We start from the raw sequence: 26,328 nt of genomic DNA, 5'->3' as shown, positions 1-26,328 counted from the left end.
CGCTTCAGAGCCTTTCCTGTACGGACCTCGCGGTTCAAAAACAGTTTCATCCCAAGAACTATAAATGCACTCAATCAGTCCATCAAGTGCTCCTTGTAGAACTGTTTGTACTTACAAGTACAATTATCCCACTGTAAACTTGCGATACAGTTATAATATTGCACAACCTAAGCCACTTTATAAAGCGCATATTTACATATGATGCCGATATTATGTTTAAGATGAAATGCAGCAAAATATGTTTACTATATTATACAGATAAAACTTTAACTTCATTTAAATAATCTATATTGTTAATAATTAAACATGTGAGGACACAGTGTCGCAGCGCTAACAAGGAGCTTGCGCTTTGTTCACAGATTGTTCCTGCCTCGCACTGTATTCTTACTGGGACTGGCGCGACACTGGAAGGATAGATGGATAGAATAATTAAACATGTACTACGAAGATATTTCAATGTTCCTTAAAAGTTTTGAAGGATCTGCGTTCTCAGCTTACAGATGGCTTAACGTCTATTACAGAGCAGATTGTGTGGCATTTGGGTATTTGGAGAAAGAAAAGGAAGGACAGGAATTGGAGGTTAGTATGTTTTAAAGAGACAGTAGTACAATACAATAGCTACAATAAATTATTTCATCGAAGGTCGCGCACGGCACAGAAAGGATCTTGCATGAGACATGAACAATCACTGGACAAGGCGCCAACTCGTCACTATCACTGTGCCACCGTGTTCCCATGTTTAATAACATGCTTAAATTCCTATCATCATGAAAATGATATCAAGTACACATCTCAGTATTGAAATTATTCAGGGAGCTGTAATATCACAAATGTAATGTATTCTGTGTCCTGTAGCAGGAACAGAAAGCCTGTTTAAGAAGTACGTAGTGATAGGGATGGGAATCGAAAACCGGTTCTTGTTGAGAACCGGTTCCCACTGTTTCAATTCCTTGGAATTGTTTGCCATTTTTGCAAACGATTCCCCTATCGATTCCAGTCGCCTCGAATGACGTCACCACGTTGCGTAGCGTCATTTACCCAGCAGGAAACATGGCGCCTAAGCGGCACAAATGCTCAAAAGTTTGATTATACTTTGATATACTATATCAAAGGGAGGAAACACTACGAATATGCAAAAGCATTTGCTCACAAAAAACGCGATAACCTTAAATGAATGTCATGTTTTTGATCCACTCCGGACTAGTGAATCTCAACCCAGCAGCAGCGGTAACGTTTGCACGACCTCTCCCGTTAATACGGCAGGTAACTAATCAACTAACATTGCATATTATGTTAGCGTGATTTGCCTTATTGCAAAACCTGCTATTACTGTGCATTGCATTTAGATGACCATGACGACAGAGACAGACAGAGTATGGCTGTCTCAGATGCTGGCAGTTCTCGCTGCAGTCTACCGGTAGCTTCTCCTTTCACAGAGGCGGGAAAAAGTAAAATGACACAGGCCAGGATAGACGAATGTCACCGAGCAGTGACTAGATTTGTGGTAAAAGGCTTGCACCCATTTGCCACAGTAGATGCCCCCGATTTTCGGTAAGTGAATGTGTTTAATTGTAGGCTAAGTCAGGGAATGTCAAAGTTGCATGTTCTCCTCTTACCAGATGTTTCATCCGTTTCCATTTCTGAGCTGAAACGTGTTGAAGGCAGCCGTCACTGCAGATGGATGGACAAGTTTTAGTCAAGATCATTACCTCATAGTAACGCTGCATTATGTCAGGAATGGCCAGGCTCAAGAAAAAGTCCTCAAAACCAAACCAGTGTACCAGGCACAGACAGGGACAGCTGTAGCAGAGGAGATTGATGAGATCTTGGAGGAGTATGGTATCAAAGACAAGGTTGTGGCAGCCACTGTTGATAATGCAGCCAACATGGATGTAGCTGTCAAAATAGTTGATGGTTGCAGAATTGCACAGTGCACAGTTCCATTGGACTTGAGTTGATTGTATTTGTTGCTGGCTGATGTAGTTTTATTTTTGAGCACTCAGCTCATATATACTTTTAAAAAGGAGAGTGTAAATGTTACTGGACGTTCTTGTGTAATTGCCACAGAATAATTTATGTTATACTTTGTTATTGCTACAGAAGAATATTTATTTTATTATTATTTTACATTTACAAATTTTTTTCTGGGGACCCCGTGGCACCCCATCGAGGAGCCGTAGGTTGTGGATCTCTTAAGATCTCACTGTTGGGTTTGTAAGGTCATGCTACTCCTAAATTTCTATCTTATTCAAAGATAAGATATAAAACAAAGTTCTAAGCTAATCGACCTGTGTGTTCTCCTTTTTTAAAAATAAGAATCGATAGGAGAATCGATAAAGAATCGAATTGTTAAACAGAATCGAAAATGGAATCGGAATCGTGAAAATCTTATCAATTCCCATCCCTACGTAGTGATTCACACACATAGAGCACATAGAAGAACAAATACAAAACAAAGCATTTAATGTGCTACTTTAGTTACGATGGGATTGGAGAAACTAGTAAATTAAACGATTTAAAGATGAAGTTTATGATGTTCTACTTTAATGACAAAATAAACTACATGATTAAAGTGGAATTTCGAGATTAAAGTTGACATTTCGAGCTTTTTTCCACACTGTGTCCCTATTTTTTTTTTCTTTTGTCTGTACCCTAATAAGCTTTCATATGACACTCAGATGGTGGGCTACAACTTGCCTTTTCACGGCGACTTTGATATCTGACAATTTCTTTTTTATTTCGGGCGTTGTGCGACTTTGTGAACTTGAGCTTTCGAGTTTGTCCGACACTCTTTCTCTCGATCAACTTCCTTTTGTTGTTTATACCACTGTTTAAACCAACAAACAGTACGCTTTTCCTTGCCTCCACTTAATATTCACTGAATTTCTTCTATTTTCCCCTGTGCTTTTGCCATTGCCTTTTCACAAAACGCTGTGCTAAATGGCTATTTATAGTGATTTGCATATTCACGGAGGCATAATTCTGGGAGGAGTTTGGGAGTGGCGGCAGGTGAGTGCACGTGCGTTACTTTTCACGCTGACCAGGATTTATGGAGCGGAAGATCGTGGAAGTTGGTGAATACAAATTCTACGCACGGCGTTATGCATGAGGCCTCTGGTGATTACCTCCAGTGAGAGCAAACTTCAACAAACTCAATAGAAAACAAGTAATACCAGTGGAGACTGAAAACCTGTGAGAACATTCAGACAGTGCAGTGCATCGCAATTTATGCACCAAGCATCTTCAAGCCTACAAAAGGATGGAGAGTGGAGATTTCATAGAGACTGAAACCAAGGCATGGAAATTTGGCTGATGTACAGTTTTCTGTTCGTATTTTTTTTCCAAATCTTTACTGTTTGTACAACTCTCATAAAGTATCTCCATACACCATTAAGATTAATACACATATTAATAAAATACATGTGGATCTATTATTTTAGAACTGATTAACTGAACTAAAAAAGATGGCTTTTTACTTGCATATAGCACCTTCACTATGGATATAAGCACATAGCAATTGTTTGCACATGTTATGTTCATTTTAATGATACTAATCAATATAGTACATATTAATGTAATTATCCCTTCCTCGAGCCGCCACCTTATCGTGGTGGAGCGGTTTGCATGTCCCGATGATCCTAGGAGCTCTGTTGTCGGGGGCTTTATGCCCCTGGTAGGGTCACCCAAGGCAAACTGGTCCTAGGTGAGGGACATGACAAAGAGTGGTTCAGAAAACCTCCTATGATGCATACAAACTTTGGATGGCATTTTCCCTCACCCGGATGCGGGTCACCAGGGCCCTCCTCTGGAGCCAGGCCTGGAGGTCGGGCTCGATGGCGAGCGCCTGGTGGCCGGGCCTGCACCCATGGGGCTCGGCCGGGCACAGCCCGAAGAGGCAATGTGGGTCCCCCTTCCCATGGGATCACCATCTTTAGGAGGGGCCAAGGAGGTTGGGTGCAGTGTGAGTCGGGTGGTGGCCGAAGGCGGGGACCTTGGCGGTCCGATCCTCAGCTACAGAGGCTGGCCCTTGGGACATGAAATGTCACCTATCTGAAGGGGAAGGAGCCTGAGCTAGGGCGCAAGGTCGAGAGGTTCCGGCTAGATATAGTCGGGCTCACCTTGACGCACAGCGTGCACTCTGGAAACCAGTCTCCTTGAGAGGGGCTGGACTCTCTACCACTCTGGAGTGGCCCGCAGTGAGAGGTGTCAAGCGGGTGTTGGCATACTTATTGCCCCCCAACTTGGGAGCCTGTTCATTGGGGTTCACTCTGGTAGATGAGAGGGTAGCCTCCCTCCGCCTTCAGGTGGGGGGATGGGTCCTAACTGTTGTTTGGGCGTATGCGCCTAACAGCAGTCTGGAGTACCCACCCTTTTTGGAGTCCCTGGAGGGGGTGCTAGAGGGCGCACCTGCTGGGGACTCTTTCGTTCTGCTGGGAGACTTCAATGCTCATGTGGGCAATGACAGTGAGACCTGGAAGGGCGTGATTGGGAGGAATGGCCCCCCTGATCTGAACCCGTGGTGTGTTGCGTTTTGTTATTGGATGTCTGTGCTAGTCACGGATTGTCCATAATGAACACCATGTTCAGGCATAGGGGTGTCCATATGTGCATCTGGCACCAGGACACTCTAGGCCTCAGTTCGATGATCAACTTCATGGTCGTGTCATCAGACTTGCGGCCACATGTCCTGGACACTCGGGCGAAGACAGGGGTGGAGCGGTCAACTGATCACCACCTGGTGGTGAGTTGGCTTCGATGGTTGGGGAGGATGCCAGTCAGGCCTGGTAGGCCCAAACATATTGTGAGGGTCTGCTGGGAATGTCTGGCAGAGTCCCCAGTCAGAAGTAGCTTCAACTCCCACCTCCGGCAGAACTTCGACCATGTCCTGAGGGAGGTGGGGAACATTGAGTCTGAATGGGCCATGTTTCGTGCCTCTATTGTTGTTGTTGAGCTGTGGCCGTAAGGTGGTCGGTGCCTGTCATGGTGACAATCTCCGAACCCATTGGTGGACACCGGCAGTGAGGGAAGCCGTCAAACTGAAGAAGGAGTCCTACAGGACCCTTTTGTCCTGTGGGACTCCAGAGGCGGCTAACAGGTACCTCAGGCCAAGCGAAATTCGGCTTCAGTGGTTGCTGAGGCAAAAACTCTGGCGTGGAAGGAGTTTGGGGAGGCCATGGAGAACGACTTCCAGACAGCTTCGAGGAGATTCTGGTCCACCATCCGGCATCTCAGGAGGGGGAATCAGTGCAGTGTCAACACTGTATATGGTGGGGATGGTGCACTGCTGACCTCAACTCGGGACGTCGTGGGTCGGTGGGGGGAGTACTTCGAAGACATCCTCAATCCCACTAACATGCCTTCCAATGAGGAAGCAGAGCCTGGGTACTCGGAGGTGGGCTCCCCCATATCTGGGACTGAGGTCACCAAGGTCGTCAAAAAACTCCTTGGTGGCAGGGCCCCGGGGGTGGATGAGATACGCCCGGAGTACCTCAAGGCTCTGGATGTTGTAGGACTGTCTTGGTTGACACGTCTCTGCAACATCGCATGGACATCAGGGACAGTGCCTCTTGGCTGGCAGACTGGTGTGGTGGTCCCCCTCTTTAAGAAAGGGGACCGGAGGGTGTGTTCCAACTACAGAGGGATCACACTCCTCAGCCTCCCTGGAAAAGTCAATTCAGGGGTCCTGGAGGGGAGGGTCCGTCAGATAGTCGAACCTCGGATTCAGGAGGAACAGGTGGTTTTCGTCCTGGTCGTGGAACAGTGGACCAGCTCTACACCCTTAGCAGGGTCCTGGAGGGTGCTTGGGAGTTTGCCCAGCCAGTCTACATGTGTTTTGTGTACTTGGAAAAGGCGTTCGACCATGTCCCTCGGGGAATCCTGTGGGGGATGCTCCGAGAGTATGGGGTACTGGACCCCCTGATAAGGGCTATTCGGTCCCTGTACAACCGGTGTCAGAGCTTGGTTCGCATTGCCGACAGTAAGTCGAACCTGTTTCCGATGAGAGTTGGACTCCACCAGGGCTGCCCTTTGTCACCGATTCTGTTCATAACTTTTATGGGCAGAATTTCTAGGCGCAGCCAGGGCATTGAGGGGGTCCGGTTTGGTGGGCTCAGGATTGGGTCACTGCTTTTTGCAGGTGATGATGTCCTGTTTGCTTCATCAGGCCGTGATCTTCAGCTCTCTCTGGATCGGTTCACAGCTGAGTGTGAAGCGGCACCTCCAAATCCGAGACCATGGTCCTCAGCCAGAAAAGAGTGGAGTGCCCTCTCAGGATTGGGAGCAAGATCCTGCCCCAAGTGGAGGAGTTCAAGTATCTCGGGGTCTTGTTCACGAGTGAGGGAAGAAAAGAGCGGGAGCTCGACAGGTGGATCAGTGTGGCATCCGCAGTGATGCAGGCTCTGCATCGGTCTGTCGTGGTGAAAAAGGAGCTGAGCCAAAAGGCAAAGCTCTCAATTTATCAGTCGATCTATGTTCCTATCCTCACCTATGGTCCTGAGCTGTGGGTAGTGACCGAAAGAACGAAATCGCGAATACAAGCGGCTGAAATGAGTTTCCTCCGCAGGGTGTCTGGGCTTTCCCTTAAAGATAGGGTGAAAAGCTTGGTCATTCAGGAGGAGCTCAGAGTAGAGCCACTGCTACTCTGCATTGAGTAGAGTAAGATGAGGTGGATCGGGCATCTGATCAGGACGCCTCCCTGGTGAGGTGTTCCGGCCACGTCTGACCTGGAGGAGGCCCCGGGGAAGACCCAGGACACTCTGGAGGGTCTATGTCTCTTGGCTGGCCTGGGAACGCCTCGGAATTCCCCCAGAACAGCTAGTAGAAGTGGCCAGGGAGATGGATGTCTGGGCATCTCTGCTCAAGCTGCTGCCCCCGCAACCCGATCTCGGATAAGCGGAAGAGGATGGATGGATAATGTAATTATGAAGACAGTAGCACAGTGGTGCAGTGCTTAGTGTTAAGGTCACCAGCACTTTGTCACTGTCTGTGTTATGTTTACAACTTCTTTCCATGTCTGTGTGGGTTGTTCAGTGGTTTTAATCCAAAGTTAATTGTCAGTTTTCAAGTTTGAGTGTGGCTATGTGCAACGTTCTCTGTTTCATTACTGGCTTTCTTTGGATATTCTGGATTTTGACTCAATCCCACATGCAGGCACCATGAAGTGAATGAACAACTCAAAACTGCATTAAAACTGAAGCTCTTTTAATTGGCAAACCCCCCATCAACTTCGTTCCTCTGTAAATTGTATTTCCTTTTCTGACTGTACCATTACCCTCTCCCCTTCTGTTACAAATCTGGGTGTCAAGTTAGACTCCCATCTGTCATTTGATACACATGTCCATCGCCTTTGTAAAATTGCATTCCTTCATCTGCGAAACATAGCCAAACTCCGTCCCTCCCTCTCACTCTGTGATGCTGAAAAGCTGGTTCATGCCTTTGTCTCATCCAGGCTGGATTATTGTAATGCACTCCTTATCGGGATCCCCAGCAAGATCCTTCAAAAGCTCCAACAAATTCAAAATAGTGCTGCAAGAATCCTGATGAGGGTGTGGAAATATGAACATATCTCACCAAACCTTCGGTCACTTCATTGGCTCCCTATCCATCTCCATAATGAATACAAACTCTGTTTGTTTACTCACCAGTGTATCCATGGAAATGCTCCACAATATATTAAGGAACTCCTTATACTACAATCCACTGCAAGAAACCTCCGTTTTACAAGTACCTACTGCCTTCGCCCCCCTGTGACCAAACTTCATACAATGGGTGACCGAGCCTTTGCAGCCACTGCTCCACGGCTCTGGAGTGCCCTACCAGAGAGCCTGAGAACACAGCAGATTGAGGGCTATTAAAACAGCTAAATGTAGGAAAGCTTATTAACAAGAATGCTTTAATTACTGTTGTTTTATCTCTGTTTTTATCTTGCTTTGGCTTTGTTTAAACTTTTTATGTAGCACTTTAAGATTTACTGCTAATGTAAAATGCATTATTATTATTATTATTAAAACTGGCTCTATATCAGTTAGCATGCAGACATGTGTAGATATGTCATGGAAAGGACTGCCATGACATTAAAGGGTGGCTAGGCTATAGCTCCCCACAGAAATCCTGTCCTTTCTGTTAAAAGAGATAGGAGTATCGATACACAAGCTACTTATAACTAGAGATGGATGAGAATAAACGTCATGTTGTAACGGAGACGTCAACTTCAAAAATAGACCGTGGAATGAACTATGATGAGAGTTGTATTTTTAATTACAGCTGTCTGGATTCAACCAAGATTTAAAAGCTCCACGACTAACCTTGTCCCATTTGGGACCTTGTGGTGGTGCCAAAAAGCTATGCTCTTCATTAATGTTTGATAGTCCAAGGTCTGGATTGTATTACTTTAAGCTAAAAAAAAAATCAAAAATAAATAAATAGGAGAATAAAGAAAAAAACTTTATGAAAAAATGTGAAAGAGATGAAGAGAAGAGAAAAGTGATAAGGAGGGAAAGAAAAGGAGGAACTCGGGAAACCTCAAAAGCTTGTTAGAAACAAATATGAAAATCTACATATATTTTATCTGATACACACCTGCAATCCATGTACACTTTTCACATCTATTAAATAATATCTTTCACAATATCACAGGCACCTATCTATAAGGCTTAAATTACATAAATATATGTATATTGTCTTCCATATCCATTCAGCTATCTTACCTAGTGCCATTGATTTATATCAAATATAGTGTCCTTTACATGTACTTATCTGTGCTGCATAACACCCATATATAGTGCATTTGATATTATAGTGCACAGTGTCTTTCATGTCTTTTTCTGTCAATCACCTATGCATCATGGTGACATAATTAGCACATCAGCCTTACAGCTTCACATACGTGCATTTAGGTACTAGCCCAGTCAGCACTTGTTCTAGTATTAGACATCGTAGTAGTAGTAGTAGTATGTTGTAGCAGCATTGTCTGTGTACTTCGTACAGTGAAATTCTTACTTCCATGGTCAACCAACAAGCATATATTTGGAGACTGCAGACTCTGTCCATGTCAGTTTAGGTCTTCTGCCAGAGACTCGGATGTTTTCTTTCACAAGCAAAACTACATGCCTGTTAGGCTGACTGGTAGCTTGGTATGAGTGTGAGTGTGAGCCTGACTGGTACATTGCATGTTCTTGGTCAAGCTAAGTTTTATGTACCTATGTATAAGTGGGATGTCTCCTGCACTGGACTGGTACTCTCAACTGGATTAAGTAGGTTACAGAATTCTATACACACACACACTTTATAAACTGTTGTAAACAGTTTTAAACCAAGATAAAGAAGAGTACTGTAGTTCTGTAAGTCACTCTATTTGGTAAACAAGTCTAATTGTGTCAAGTTGCAGCAGCCTTTATAGATTTGTGCAGTACTAATATACTGCAAATATTAAAATCTTCTTTTTTCCGCTGCTTCCATTTGGGGTCGCCACAGCGGATCATCTTCTTCCATATTTTTCTGTCCTCTGCATCTTGCTCTGTTACACCCATCATCTGCATGTCCTCTCTCACCATATCCATAAACCTTCTCTTAGGCCTTCCTCTTTTCCTCTTCCCTGGCAGCTCTATCCTTAGCATCCTTCTCCCAATATACCCAGCACCTCTCCTCTGCACATGTCCAAACCAACACAATCTCGCCTCTCTGACTTTGTCTCCCAACCATCCAACTTGAGTTGACCCTCTAATGTCCTCATTTCTAATCCTGTCCATCCTCGTCACACCCAATGCAAATCTTAGCATCTTTAACTCTGCCACCTCCAGCTCTGTCTCCTGCTTCCTGGTCAGTGCCACTGTCTCCAACCCATAGCGCTTTGAGTACTGAGAAAAGCACTATATAAATGTAATGAATTATTATTATTATTATATAACATAGCTGGTCTCACTACCGTCCTGTAGACCTTCCCTTTCACTCTTGCTGATATCTGTCTGTCACAAATCACTCCTGAGACTCTTCTCCACCCTGCCTGCACTCTCTTTTTCACCTCTCTTCCACAATCCCCATTACTCTGTACTGTTGATCCCAAGTATTTAAACTCATCCACCTTCGCCAACTCTACTCCCTGCATCCTCACCATTCCACTGACTCTGTCTTGTTTCTACTGACCTTCATTCCTCTCCTCTCTAGAGCATATCTCCACCTCTCCAGGGTCTCCTCAACCTGCTCCCTACTATCGCTACAGATCACAATGTCATCAGCAAACATCATAGTCCACGGGGACTCCCGTCTAATCTCGTCTGTCAACCTGTCCATCACCATTGCAAATAAGAAAGGGCTCAGTGCCAATCCCTGATGTAATCCCACCTCCAACTTGAATGCATCCATCACTCCTACAGCAGACCTCACCACAGTCACACAGTGACACTTCCCTCATACATATCCAGTACAACTCTTACAGACTTCTCTGCCACTCCCGACTTCCTCATACAATACCAAAGCTCCTCTCGAGGCACACTGTCTTATGCTTTCTTCAGGTCCACAAAGACGCAATGCAACTCCTTCTGGCCTTCTCTAAACTTCTCCATCAACATCCTCAGAGCAAACATCGCATCTGTGGTGCTCTTTCTTGGCATGAAACCATAGTGCTGCTCACTAATCATCACCTCATTTCTTAACCAGGCTTCCACTACTGCAAATATTAACCAGGCTTCCACTACTGCAAATATAAAATATATATATATATATATATATATATATATATATATATATAAAAATATATATAAAAAATTATTTTAATTATTGTTATTTATATATATATTAATTTTTTTTTTACGTTTTCATAAATGTATGGTTGAACTATGTTTTGTCACCAACTGGATTTTTCTGACAGCAGGAGGCAGGCAATTATATGCTTTCTTTAAAGGCATATAAGACGACATGCATTACAATAAAATAACTTCATGCTTCTTTAAAAAGAAAATAATTTAAAAAAAAAAATCAATGCCACTTTTAGGGTTTCCTAATGACTCTATAACCCTTCACCCACCAAAATATATGAAATATGGAATGCCTACTTACTTTCTAGAATCCCCAAAACCCACTGAGTTGATGGTGCTTCCTGGCTTTTTCCAACCAATCAAGTACTTGCTGGTGGCTCCTTGACGTGGATAGAAGCTTTTGGGACCTGGTGAGAGGGAACTCTGAGAGGAAGGTGATGTGACTGGGCGAACTTCTTCATGGGGGGAGCCTCGGCTTGAAGCAAAAACAACTGGACTGGCAGAGTGACGGGAGCTAAGAGTGCTAAAACACACCAAAAACAAATACATAATTGATAGGTTGCTAAAAACATAACAAACATAATGATCATTGCACATATCTATAGGGCTACTATCTTTTAAGGATCCTAGGTAAATTTGGCATTTTGTTTCACCTTAGAACAACACCTGAAATTTAAACAGTGGCTTAAAGTACAGTGATTAAGCCAGAGATTTACTTAACACTCACAGAGTTCTTGTTTTTATCTTCTATGTACCTTAATTCCTTTACAACTATACATACAATTAGCGGCTATTAAACTATTCTTTAATTAAACACTAGTTATGATTTCTTAATTTGTCCATCACAGTTGGAGAATTAAGATATCCTAGGACCACACTATTTCCCTGTATCTTATACCTGCATTGGAAAAGGCATCATGGAAGACAGATGGGTTTGTGCAGCTTTCATAATGAAAATAGACAGAAAAGAAGAGCAACATTTATATGTCAAGTTTTGTTTGAAAAAAGGTAAAAGTCAAACACAAAGCTTCTTAACGATTGCCTAACAAAGCCCGTCACTTATCACTGTAGAAAATGATTACAATAAATCTGGTAATCCCTGACCGTTGAATCACCTTCAGTATCATGCAATGATGAAGTGGTCACTAAGGTGAAAGAATAAAATTCAAAATGATCAACAATTAACTGTCCAAACATGTCTGAAAGCTGGAAATTTCTTTATCAGGCAATTCTGACCAAAAAATGTTTGTGGCAAGTGAATGTAAAATTTTTACTATGATTTTAACTTACGATTAAAACTTTCACCATCTAGGATCTAACAGATCAGAATATAAAATTGGTCAAAATGAAAATGAAGCTTAAAGTACAGCAAACTGCTGGCATTCCATCCATCCACAGTAATGTGAAGACAACGCTTGGTTACATCACTGTTAAAGGCTTCAAACAGTGCTTTTGAAAGTGACAGAAACACTGAGACAAATGGAAATCATATGGGGGAGATTACTTTGCAGGCAACAACATAAAATATTAATGATGGATGTACACTACACTATTCTTGGAAATAAATTCTTAGCTTTAGAACTTTTTGATCACTCCAAAAATATTGGACTATGTTAAGTAATTGTGAAGTTTGTTCCCAGACTATTAAATGTTGATCAAAAATTTCGTCATTGAGAAGTGTTTAAGGAACTTAAAATGAGGGCAGAAACTGGCCAGAATTAAAACCAAAGAATCAAAGTGAAGCTCAAGTAAGGAGATCTGATAACATTCCACACGTCCACAACGTGAACACAGAACCTAGTCACATCACTGTCGATGACTTGAGTGTTCCTACTGAAAGATGCTGGCATAAAGGCAGATCATCTGTGAAAGATTTGAAGCTGACAACACACACTAGCATTGGATGCTAAGTCTTAGAACTTTCTGATCACCACAAAAACCTTGGACTGTGTTAAGTTATTACAAAAGTTGTTCCAAGATTTTTAGCGGATAACTAAATGTTTCATTGTTTGGAAGTGTGCAAGGATATAAATAAATCAGGCAAAAGATCAGCCAGTGTACTATAGATACAGTACTCTCCATAATGTTCTAGGGCTGTACGACAAAGTCCTAAATATGATGGCTTTATTAGACCTGCCATTGCTGTGTCCCCAACATTATTGTGCCCTGAAATGTGGGGGGGGGGGGGGGCCATGTAGAAAAAATGTGGTGAATAAAATGTGTGCAAATACCCTTAAATGAAATGTGCACTTTAATCACGTCTGAATTCTCTGATTTGTAATTTTAAACTGTGGATCAGAGGGGGAAATCAAGGACAAGTGTGTCTTTGTCCTAAACAGTATGGAGGGCACAGTATGTAACATAACATTTACCGGAGTACAATATGTGTTCACAAACTTTAAAACCTATTTTTTATACACACCATGTGCTACATAAGAATTGTTGCAGTAATGTCAAACTTTTTTTTAAGTGAATAAACAAGCATTTTGAAGCTGAGAAGATAAGATATACGATGTCGAAGAGTCCTTTTAATTCTGTGTGTACATGTGGTTACCATATTAGAGTTATTAGAGTTCTGTCTTCTCATTTCTGCTGAGCTCAAGTACTGGAAAAAATTAACTTAAAGGTTGCCCCTGTAACCTTGTATTAGATTAACTGGATATGAAAATTGATAGATTAAGTTAGTCATCTAAAACTTGGTACAAATTTGGAAATCCTTAAGAAAAAAAACAGCCTACCACCCAAGGCCAGTACATAACTCTTGTGTTTGTTCTCTTCTGTTGATTCAAAGTCACCAATCAAGGCAGGTACTTAAGAAAAGCAATGAGCCTGTATCATCCAAAACGTAAGACACACATTCAAGAACGCAAGTCCTCTTGTGGCTGACTACCTGAACCCAATGTGGTTTGCCTATAGGACAAATGATGCAATTATCTATCTGCTCCACAAAGCTTATTCTCACCTGGACAAAGCTCACAGCACTGTGATGACAATGTGTTTTGACTTTGCCAGAGCCTTTAATACCAGTCAGCTCTCTGCTCTGTCCAGATTAACTCATATGTTGGGATGGGTCTCTTACTTTTTGGACGATATCATTGTTTTTCTTATGTATGTGGTATAGCGGGTCGCGGCTTAGAAAGGGGTTGTGGTAGTGTGGCGGAAGCGGTTCCCGGGGGAGTTCGTGATGCAGGCGGTCCTTGCTTAAGTGCACAGGTGAGGAGTCGTCCGCATCCGTAATTGTTCCCGGGAGCTGCTGATTTGCCACAGCTGATCCACGTCCCTGTAATATTAAATAAATGCGCAAGGCAGCTAACGGGGGGGGAAAAAGAAAAAGAAGAGAGAGAACAGGAAATAACGGGAGGTTGCAGGAGAAGGCAGGAAGCAGGAAGAGAAAGCCAGTGCAGGAGATCGAGCGAGCGCAGGCTCACGTGCAGCTGAGTAGGGAGCCTGGGTGTTTGGCCTGCACCCGAGGAGCAGTTGATTGTGGTCGCTCCCGCTGAACATTTAGTGAAGAGCGGGAGTGACCGGAAGAAGGATGGCTGGCTGCGTAAGGCCGAGAAGACGGTGGGAGTCGGGACTTGGGATGTGGATTTCCCAGTGTGGGCGCCCTGGTCACTGGGGATCCCAAGTCGCTGTTTGGTGGAGCCTACCAGAGCCAGGGATTGGTGAGGCAAACCAACAACCAGAAGCAGGCAGAGCAGGTCAGCTGCAGCTGGGGTGACTCCCCTGGTGTATTACCTGGATGGGAGAAACAGGGGAGTCGCCAGTCAGCAGTAGGAATACACCGGGCTTTATTTTTAAAGGACAGCTTCCAGCCATTGTTTTAACCTCGTTGTTTTTAAAGGATTTTTCTATGGTGTTTTTAACCTCCACCTTTTCACTTGTTTTTATGGATTATTTATGTAATGATTGATGTTTTGATGCACTGCAGTTTATTTAATTTGGACTTTGTTTTGTTTTTAAATAAAAACACTTTGCACTTTTTGCACCATCCCCTTGTTTCATATTTATGCCTCACTGCCAAGCTCATTGGTGACATTACCGATGGCGTCAGGTTTAGGGATGCCGAATGATGATGGGAGCGTGGAGAGAACATGCATCGTCACAATGAACCTCCCTTGATTGGTGGCTTTGAACCTCAAACCTTGTATCTCTGATACAAATGTGAGCAACACTGGATAAGAAGTGAAGAGTACTATCTCCTTTTCTCTTTACCCATACACCTACGACTATACACAACACCAGGGGCCTCATGCATAACGCTGTGCGTAGAACTCACACTATAACATGGCGTAAGCACAAAAGCGGAATGTGCGTACGCACAGAAAAATCCAGATGCAGGAATCTGTACGTACGCAAACTTCCACGTTCTTCCGCTACATAAATTCCGATCAGCGTGAAAAGTAACTCATGTGCACGCGCCTTCTGTTCCGCCCCAACTCCTCCCAGAATTATACCTCTTTGAATATGCAAATCGATATAAACAGCCCTTAAGCTCAGCCTTCTGTGAAAAGACAATGGGAAAAGCAAGGGGGAAAATATAAGAATTTCAGCGAATACCAAATGGAGGCAAAGAAAAAACGTACTATTTGTTGGTTTAAACAGTGGTATAATCAGCAAAATGAAGTTGATCGAGGGACAGAGTGTCGGAGAAACTCGAAAGCTCAAGTTCACAAAGTCGCACAGTGCCCGAAATAAAAAAGAAATCACATATCAAAGTCGCCGTGAAAAGGCAAGTCGTAGCCCACCGTCTGAGTGTCATATGAAAGCTTATTAGGGTACAGACAAAAAAAATAGGCACACAGCCGTGGAAAAAGCACGAAATGTCAACTTTAATCTCGAAATTTCCACTTTAATCACGTAGTTTATTTTGCCATTAAAGTAGAACATCATAAACTTCATCTTAAAATCGTTTAATTTACTAGTTTCTCAAATCCCATTGTAACTAAAGTAGCACATGAAATGCTTTGTTCTGTATTTGATCTTCTATGTGCTCTATGTGTGTGAATCACCACGTGCTTCCGTTCTTTCTCTTTCTCCGACAGGACACAGAATCCATTACATTTGTAATATTACAGCTCTCTGAATAATTAAAATACTGAGATGTATACGTGATATCTTTTTCATAATGATAGGAGTTAAAGGATGTTATTAAACATGGGAACACGGTGGCGCAGTGCTTGTTCATGTCTCACGCAAGAGGCTTGCTGTGCCATGCGTGACCTTCGATGAAATAATTTATTACAGCAGTACTGTCTCTTTCAAACATACTAACCTCCAATTCCTGTCCTTACTTTTCTTTCTCCAAATACCCAATTGCCACACAATCAGCTCTGTAATAGACGTGAAGCCATTTGTAAGCTTAGAACGCCGATTCTTCAAAACTTTTAAGGAACATTGAAATATCTTCGTAGTACATGTTTAATTATTCTATCCGTCTATCCTTCCAGTGTCATGTCAGCACGAGCAAGAATACAACGCAATGCAGGAACAATCCATGAACTAGCTAGCACTGCGGCACCGTGTCCTCACATGTTTAATTATTAATAATACAGATTATTTAAATGAAGTTAAAGTTTTATCTGTATAATATAATCAACATATTTTGTTGCATTTCATCTTAAAAATGATATCGTCATCATATGTAAATACGTGCTTTATAAAGTGGCGCAGGTTGTGCAATATTATAACTATCCCAAGTTTACAGTGAGGTGATTGTACTTATAAGTCCAAACAGTTCTACAAGGAGCACTTGATGGACTGATTGAGTGCGTTTATAGTTCTTGGGATGAAACTTTTTCTAAACCGTGAAGTCCATACAGGAAGTTCTCTGAAGCGTTTTGCCGTGGCTCAGGCAGCGTCTGCTTCATGCTGTATACTGATAATTCTCTTTCCGATCAGCTGCTGCTGTGATTCCCCACTCAGATACAGTGATATAAATACTCCGAGTGGTGCAGTGAAAGTAATATGGAAAAAGATGATCTGCTGTGGCAACCCTTAACGGGAGCAGCTGAAAGAGGAAGAAGATGCATTGTGAGTAACAATGCTAAAGCAGTTATGGTATTTGGAATACTATGGCTATTCCCTGGACCATTATATTGCTGCAGGTTAATTACAATCAGATGCATTACACTAATAAACAATATGCAGTTAGTTTCAGTGTATTTATAAAGTCGTGTCAGGAATGTGGATCTAAGAAAGAAAGGGTGACCACACAGGAACAGTAGCACTGCTTTGACGCTGGGTGCCACCAGTCTGCAAAACCGAGCGGAGAAATTGCGTACGCCAGGGCATGAGGTACCGTGGAAAAGTGTGTGGCTTTACGCCAAGTTTAGGTTTTATACATCGCAATTTGAGTGTGGAAACGTTCGTACACAACATTTCTGTGCATACGCACCGTTTTTACATGAGGCCCCAGGTCATTTCACTTGCAGAAATTCTCAGATGATTCTGCAGTTATGGGGTGATGGATAAAAGGGAGGAGCAGAGAGGAGTCAGGGGGAAAACTTTGAGAATTGCCTATAACTTAACATCAGCAAAACAAAGGAACTGGAAATTGACTTTCACCTCACCAAAGAGCCTCTATGTCTGGTCACTATTTAGGGAGTGGATATAGAGGTGGTCCACTCCTACAAGTACTTGGGAGTCCACATTACTGACAGGTTGGAATTATCTTGTAACACAGAAAAACTATATAAGGAGGGCAGAGCAGACTCTTTTTCCTTAGGAGACTGCCTCCTTTAATGTAGGTAGTGACATCTTTCACATTTTCTATAACTCTGTGAGGGCAAGTGTGGTGTGCTGGGCTGGTAACACCATTTTACGAGAGTCCCTCTTAATCAAAGGACTAATTAAAAGGGCAGGCTCCGGTATGGGATGCACTCTAGACACCCCTAGAGAGAGTAGCAAAAGACAATTAAAACAAAACTGAGTGACATGAGCAATGCTGCACATCCTGTCTCTTGACACACGAACACTGAGGATGAATTATTCAGCAGAAGTGTGTAAAGAAACATGACTGGCATTCCTTTACACCAACAGCAATACTCCTGTATAGTGTCTCACTGGGACTGGGGCAGCCAAGTCAGATGTTTTTGTTCTTTTTATATTTCGTCCTTTTTCTTCATTCTCATGTGTGTTTAGACCGTGTATATTTATTTATTTCTTTATCTATCCATTTATTTATTTATTTAACGAGGCTCTATAAATATCCACAATTCCCCCTGGGGATAAACAAAGTTCATGCATTCGTTCCATCCACCTATCTATCCACAAACACAATGAATGCAAACCTCACATTTTATGTACAGCTGCTTGCCCAACACCCTGTGGAACTTTGCTTCTACACCAGTGTGATCATTTGATCATGATAAATGTGATCATTTCACAGGGTTGTTTATTTCTTTCTTTCTCGCTATTAGGACCTGCAGCAGTTAAGTCAACTGATGATTGATTGGTTACCTTTTACCAATGCTAAATTCAAAATTGCTTTATTTTAATGGCTGTACACAACATAAATCTGGCTCTGAGAATTACGTATTTTAAGACAGTATTTTCACTTTTGCCTCTCAAATAAATTAGGTGTATAGGCTTGTTGAGGGCCATCAAGGAGTAAACTAATTCAATTACCATGCGCCAAGGTTTACCTTTACTATCTCCAATGAGATTGAGGGGCAAACAAGGAACGAGGCACATGATTGTTGCCCTTTTTTATTTTTCTTCAAAAGGAACTTCAACATTAAATGTGGTAGCTTACGGCATCCCAACCCTTTCACGTTTTCATGTATTTTTTGCACTAATTGTAACGATCAATGACCATCATTATAATCTATTTATTGTTTCCCTAAATGCCATAAGCTCCACTACAAGGTTAAAAGTTCATGTAATCATCCCACTAGAAACTGAATACAGTAATAACTGGAAGGGTTTGCTTTTCCCAAAGATTTATTGAGAAGTGGCTATACAGTCTCCTCTTGGCTCCATTTTATTCCAGGCGTGTAAACATTTTCTTGGATCGTGGTTAAAGAAAAAAAATAAAATCAAACACAATGCATGAAGAAAACCACTTATGGATTAAACTGCATGATTTAGCGGAGAGTCAGTGGAAGCAGGACTGCAGCCAAGATCATTTTGCCAGGTTGGACACATACTCAAACAAACAAATCTAGTGGTAACTAAATCATGGTGTAGTAGCTGACAAAAATGCAAATCTTCTAAATTTGTGCGGGTCAAGCCACTCATTTACCACTGACTAAAGCACTCCATTAGATCAGGGACTTCAATGGCACTGACTGACGCACCCCTACTTTACCTGAATTAAACCATGATCCTCACAATATTTTGGATGCAATGATTATATATGATGATTATATATCACCATATGACTCAGGTGCCGCCGAGAGTGGCAGCCTTTTCAGCAGCTCCGTGTACGACTTTATTTTTCTACTTTTATTTTTCTCTTTTTTATTGATCACTCCTATCACTTTATTTTATGTGGATTCGTTCCCTGGACACACTTACTTTTACAATGTGAATTTCCCCTTGGGATTAATAAACTATCTATCTATCTATCTATCTATCTATCTATCTATCTATCTATCTATCTATCTATCTATCTATCTATCTATCTATCTATCTATCTATCTATCCAAAATAAACTGCATTTCTCAACTACCAGGTTCAGAAAAACAATCACTTTTAGTCCTCTCCATTTGTATCATTATTATTTATTATTAATAGCTGCCTTCTACTGGTTGAAGCTATTAGGACATCTGAATGGGAGTGGGGAAGGACAATCAAAGAAAATAAACGGTGGACTCTTAACTAGATCAGTGGTCAGCCATGCAGAACTTCAACAGGGCAGTCATCAGTCTAATGTTTAAATCAAGGCTGAGGCTGCATGTCCTCCCTCCTCGCGCTTTTCCTGCATTGCATTTCTTTTCAAAGTGAATCATTAACTGTGTGGGTATCCCAGTGGGAGTGTACAGAGCACTGCATGGATGTTTAGGTTTCAGAGTTTAATAGTCCATAAGAATATGACATTGCAAGTGTCCCGTATGCTCCAGGCCAGATAGTGACATGAAGCAGGCCAGCCAAAGCTTTCCCATGACATTAAATTCCAAGTAATTTACACCATCGCAGCACAAAGTTTGCATACATTAACCTTGAAATTCTAGACTACCTGGCAACACTGCATTGGTAAATCTCACTGAAAAACCTGGCACCACAACAGCACATTTTGCTAACTGTTTAAAGTGTAGTAGCAATTCCTTTTCAGTAGATTTTTTTTTTTTTTTTTTAAATAGGGTGGGATGGAGCAGACCACTACTGCTTCTGTGGGTGGGTGATAAGGAGCACAAAACTGAAAGGTCACTGCACAGAGAATGGGATTTTTAGTTAATGTTACTGTCTATAAGTGGCATTAAAGTGTTTGGGCCTAGGCTTGAGTCATGGCATAAGCTACATGTGGGTGGTGCACCTCTGTAGCATGGGCACACGAAAAGAGAATTGATCAATAAATAAATCTATAGACATGACTGTGCATGATTATTTTTATATCATACATTAGTCTGCCAGGACTGGCTCCGGGACCACTAGCAACCCTGAAATAAACAAAGCAGTCTGAGAATGTTAGTTTCTCATATACAGCAAATTATATGTTGTCTTACAGGCAGCAGTGTGTGTTCCTGCCTTAGAACTGCTGAGATAAGCTCTAGTATCATGGAATATTACACATAGTGAAATGGGTCTGAGAAAGTGATGTGGTATTGTTTAATTTATAGTAAATTATATTCTATTACATGTAGCAAGTATAGGCTCTGGCACACTGCAACCCAGAAATGGATCAAGTGGGTTTGAGATTGCCATGATGTTAAATATAAATACGCCATCTACCCCTAAATAAAAGGATTAGTATCCATATGTGTGTCAGTGTCCCTGTCCAATTGTTATGGCTCCGTCATTTCAAATTTTGTAATAAAATGCATTGCATTTGTCATTCCAGCAGATGGCGCATCACAAACATTTGAAGCAGTGCATTTTATTATTACATGCATTGCAAAATACATTCCAACAGATGATGCACTGCAGACATTAATGCAGAGATCGATGTTGATTACATTAATTTCAATCTGTCTTAGATGACTAGCACAACTAGTATAACTATAACATAAACAATACCACTTAAGACATGATCATATACTGTTATATTCTGCCAGGATAGGTTTTAGGCTCCAACAACCCTGAAGTAGATTATGTGGGTTTGAGAAAGTGATATAATAAAATATAATATAAGCTGATGGGACACGCTCTGGCCCTTATATTTCATGACTAACTGTCCAACACAGCTCCGCCACATAGTGGTGAAACAAAACAAACTTTAAAAAGCAATTAAAACATTTTTTAAAAAATCTAATAATTTGTATTGAGAAGAATTTATATTGATAGCTTTAGTATCCGAGGGCCTCTTGATATATAATATTTTTGGTTTTGCTATCAGGGGCGAGAATGTAGCTGTGATCACATTGCCAAAAATGTAAAAAGTTGGCAAGGTATCTCTGGCCAAGCAGAAGGTAGGTACGCTCCAGCATCAGATGTTGCCACTGTATCTGATCGTGTTCAGCTCTGACGGGAGAGCGTCCCCCACGTGGGGAGAAGAGCATGTGGCCGTAATATCTCTGCCAATGAGCAGGTACCCTCTAAAACACACATAGCTGTGATCTCTCTCAAAAACATCAAACATTACTCTTTAACAATCTCTACATGAAAATGTCTGCTGAACAAACAGGTGTCACTAGCTAAGTGGAGGCAAGGTACGCGCCAACACGTGGTGAGAGGTAGAGCGACTCGAACGGAGGCTGGCGCGTGAGTAAGGATAGTCATGCCTCCTCCTACCCTCAGCCCGTCTCTCGGATTTGTGCGAATAAATTCAGCGCGATGAGAGAAGTCGGAAAATCAACCAGAATGTTCAAGCAAATTATAGAAAAAAATCCGATCTAAATCCATTAAGTAGTTCTGTTGTGAAAGGCGAGAGAGAGAGATATGATGGCCTAGGCCAGTCTTAAGAATGTTATGTTGTGTCATTTGCTTTGGGGATAGCAAATTGATTAGGAGTAAACAACTTTGAGAATGTTGTATTGTTTTGCTTATATCATAATACAAGATGTTTCTAGCATGATGAACTAAATGAAGTGGGTTTGAGAATGTGATGTTATTATGTATTATCATATATTATCACCTAACATGCCATTATGCAATTGGCTAAATCCAATTCAGGGTCTGATGGTACAGTGGGATTGGCCCCAGTATCCAACAAAAACCCACTACCCTGTTCAGGACTAAGCAGGTTAGTAAATGACTGACTAACAGTTCAGGGGCCCAGGGTGCCAGAACCTATCCTGGCAGCACCTTTTACAAGGTCTGAAACAGCTCTGGAAACCCGCATGCAGAGAAGCCTACTCATGTAGGGGCCAATATGGAGTCACCACTTAACCTAATGAAGTGTGACAAAAATTGGAGTACCTTCACTAAAACCCACACATAACCTGGGAGAACATGCAAACTCCAGACAGACAATGAATGGGTGTGGGACTCCAGTCCTGAGTGCTGGATCCACAACCACTGTGCTACCATGCTGCCGATAGATAGATAGATAGATAGACAGATAGATAGATAGATAGATAGATAGATAGATAGATAGATAGATAGATAGATAGATAGATAGATAGATAGATAGATAGACAGACAGACAGACAGACAGACAGACAGACAGACAGACAGACAGACAGACAGACAGACAGACAGACAGACAGACAGACAGATAGATAGATAGATAGATAGATAGATACTTTATTAATCCCAAGGGGAAATTTTGTTGCATTATATCTGTAATATACAACACTGGGCTTTTCAAGGCACTTCATAAATATAAAACTGAACTGATACCTGTGATTTATGTACTTGTGTATTAAGTGATCTTTAGTTAAGCACTGACAGTTCTACTTTTAGTAATACAATATAAAATATCAAGAAGGTTTGAGAGGCAATAGGTATCTTCCCTCAGATTCTGCATAAAATCTGCAGGCAGTTTACATGTTGTAGTTGTGTTTCCTGTAGTCTCCACTCACAGTCCAAAAATGGATCTACTGGTCCAGTGTGGGTGTATGTGATACCAGTTAAGGCAACAAACAGCCTGATTATAGCGAAATGGCCTACAGCTCCCTATAACTTTTAGGAAATGAGAACTGGTGAAAAAAAAGAATGATATGGTATTTCCTGCACTCCAGTCATGGAACCAAGCAGTAAGAGGTGACTGAGAAATTCTAAAAGACATTATTTGGGATAAAAGCAAGTGAATTTTCTTAAGTGCGCCTGTGAGTGTGTGGCCACTGAAATAAAAATGCGTCACATTAAATTTAAGCAAGCAGCAAAGGCAGAAGCAGAGGGGGAAGAAGAAAAAAATAATACAAGCCTAGAGGAATGTGGGCTGCTTGCATAACTTGGCAGCCGAACAGGAAAGAAGGACTTGAGAGAAGTGCCTGTGTGCCACTTGACAGCATTCAAAGCACAAAAGGAAACAAACGGTATGGTGAACCAGTTTCTCTAGTGGGGTGTGTAGGACCCAGGGGTCAAGATGTGCAAATAACCCCCACTCACATTTAATCCTTAACCAGGCATTAAGCACTGAAGTTGCTTGTTCACTGATGTGCATCATTGGTGACAGCCAGACAAGTAGAATTTATTTATGAGGCTAATTTATATCTAGAGGCTATTAACTAATCAGCCCAGTCATGCAGAAATAAGAACTGGGCCCAATTTGGTTACTTGTCACCTGACTTGCATGCCACACAAGGCTAGCCTAGAGCCTTAACTTGGTTTACACGATGAAGATGACATCAGTAAGCTCTTGGTAATGTAGTTAAAGACAGAGAACATAGATATTGTTTGCAATGCCAGTAAAATGCAGGCACTGGCAAATCCTAACGCAGCAAATAGACTGCCTCCTTTTACAGATACACACAATTTGCATTATTTAACCTGGGGAAGCTTTAGTGCCTGTACAGTCAATCAAGGAGGGTGGGAGTTGAGCTTGCATCCTGGTTAAGAGTACAAGAGGAACTCCTTTGTCATTTCTGGGGTAACAGCTTCAGAGAACTTTTAAATCAGAGCCTGCTTTGTACTGTACCTATTCCATTTCTATATATAAAAATACTGAGGTTTTTGTCTGTATGTCACAATTACTCATAAACTACTGGAGCCAATACCTTCAGCTTGGTCTTAATTGAGGTGCTAATACCTTCAGCTTGGTCTTAATTGAAAGGGTCTGGCATGATACATGATGATTATGCAAAATATGTGACTGGCAGCAACCCCTCCACAGTTATCGGGGTTCACATCGTACTCATGGCAAACTGCACAGGGAAACTGAATGACAGAGTGTCATGGCAGAGTGAACAAGAAGAGCAGCAACATCTGCTGAGTGTGATGCAACTTGCCGAAGCCGATAGTAAGAAGAAGACAGATAGCCCCACCTTCCGCTGTGCACAACCCGCTGGTACTTGCGAGCTGCTAGGTTGAAACCTTGATCTTGGAAAGTCCAGAGGTCTGGATGTTTTCTAGTGTGACACCAACTATAGACACACATCCATAATACTCACTTGGAGGAGGCTAGTTTGTTGCCAGTTAACTTGCTCTGCATCTCTTTGTGATGTAAAAGGAAAACTGGATTACCAGAAAAAATATCTACAAATTAGAGATTCAGATTTAACTTTGTACAAAATGATGTGCAGTACATATTTTTTCACTTGAAATTATGACAGCCTCTTCAAGGTGACCCATCTTGTTCAACTCAAAACAAAAAGTAGAATGCCAACAACTCCACTCTCACAGAGCTAGAAATCTGGCTGCACATTCATGATTCTGCTGTTCTATTGCGGGGCCCACTAATAAACACACAAACACTCATTAAACCATTTTGTAATTGCCAGTTCACACATACTTTTTTGGCATTGTAACTCACATTTAGTGATTTAGCTTCATTTACTTTCTGCCATGCTTGTGAATCTGAATCATTCTATGAATTGGCTAGTTGTTACAACCTGGTCAGTGTAAAATGGGATTAGTAAAGATGCTGGGCATACATTTGCTCTGAGAACAGTCAGAGATTGGTATTCTAGATGCCCATTTGAGATAGCAAAGGCATCAAGCTTGGTTATTGGCTGTTGTAGCCCATTTGTACAATGGCCATGAAGTGCAATGCGCAAAACAAGTTAAATCATACAAAAATAAATCAGAAAACGGAAAAACAAATTGAATACTCAGAAACAAATTGAATACTCATACACAAATGAGCAAAAGCAAAAACAAATCAGAAACAGTAAATGCAAATGCAGCAGCATGCAAACAAAATGACAACTGCGCAAACAAATTGAGAAGCATGATAGCAAAAAGAGCAGCGCATAACCCAAACTGAAGAAGAAAAAACTGTGAAAACTAAACATTCATCATAATTCAGTCAGAGCTTAGGTAAAAGAGATCTTTATTTATTTTTTTTTAGGTATTTGTATATACTGTACTTTCCCAGAAATTATAATGTTTGCCTAAATTCGAGCACTCTCTGCCAGAGCAGTGTTTAAAGTACTACAGACATGTTTAGAATTATAGTGAAGCTGTAACTTAATGCTGACAACGCTCCACATTCAAAAACCTTTGATCCTGGCATTATTTTAATTGCACTAGTAAACACGCTACTGGTATGGATTATATTAACATGCACAATGCGGTGTTTGTATGACAAGTTTTACTCCTGTATTATTAACTAGTCACATCAACACCGTTGCAGTATTAGGTGTGGACCTAAAATGTATTGTAACGACTCAGGGGTGAGAGAGAAGGAGAAATGGAATCAGACGCTTTAAGCCAGACTGCTGGGATGTGGCCGTAAACATACCATTAGCTTCTTCAGCTCACACATGCCACACGGCTCCATCTCACTTCACTCACTCAGGGTCAGAGGCACCCCATATGCCACACTTTCTGTCCATTCTGTGAGCCAACACAAGGCCAGGGTCCACATATGATGCTCACCAGAGGCCAAATCTCAGAGCCGATGAACTTTAGTTGTCAGGGGACACACGGTCAAAAGTGCTGTGCCTGCACTCCCTGGGCTGCTTTTATAGACGGATTCTCTGGGTGTTTTTGGTCCTTGGGACAGTGCACGTCCACTGGAGGAACATGTCCCTCTCACATTCAGACCCATGGGCGCTATAATATATACTGTGTATTATTCATGGATGAAACAGAAAACTTTTTCACTTTGTAGTGTCTCTGATAGCAGGGTGTTGCAATAGCAGTTTTGATCGTTTCGCTCCCAGATCCAGTGTGACTCATTCTTTGCTGTATACTTAGTCATAACCACTTTCAGTATTTGATATCGCCATATTTAGAAAGTGAGTATGAAAACAGCCAGACATTCCTTTTAGTGTTAGATAGTTTTATGTTAAATCCCAAAGTCTGTCTTCATCCTTAATTCCGGTCACTCATTGAAATGCTACCATAAATGCCAGCAAAGCCATAGGTT

At 41.8% G+C, this 26,328-nt stretch overlaps 1 protein-coding gene across 8 annotated transcripts in view; it reads right to left on the bottom strand.

Moving 5' to 3' along the window:
* sipa1l1 (signal-induced proliferation-associated 1 like 1) overlaps nt 1-26,328 on the bottom strand; it is a 309,330-nt gene that overhangs the window by 34,304 nt on the left and 248,698 nt on the right. For all 8 annotated transcript variants that reach the window (XM_051920056.1, XM_051920059.1, XM_051920058.1 and 5 more), the window contains one exon: nt 11,053-11,274. In XM_051920056.1, coding sequence (XP_051776016.1) covers nt 11,053-11,274 — 222 coding nt within the window. The remainder of the gene's footprint in view (nt 1-11,052; nt 11,275-26,328) is intronic.

The sequence above is a fragment of the Erpetoichthys calabaricus genome, chromosome 16 (genome assembly GCF_900747795.2).
Source record: "Erpetoichthys calabaricus chromosome 16, fErpCal1.3, whole genome shotgun sequence".
NCBI lineage: Eukaryota > Metazoa > Chordata > Cladistia > Polypteriformes > Polypteridae > Erpetoichthys > Erpetoichthys calabaricus.
This window is presented reverse-complemented; position numbering and strand designations above follow the sequence as displayed.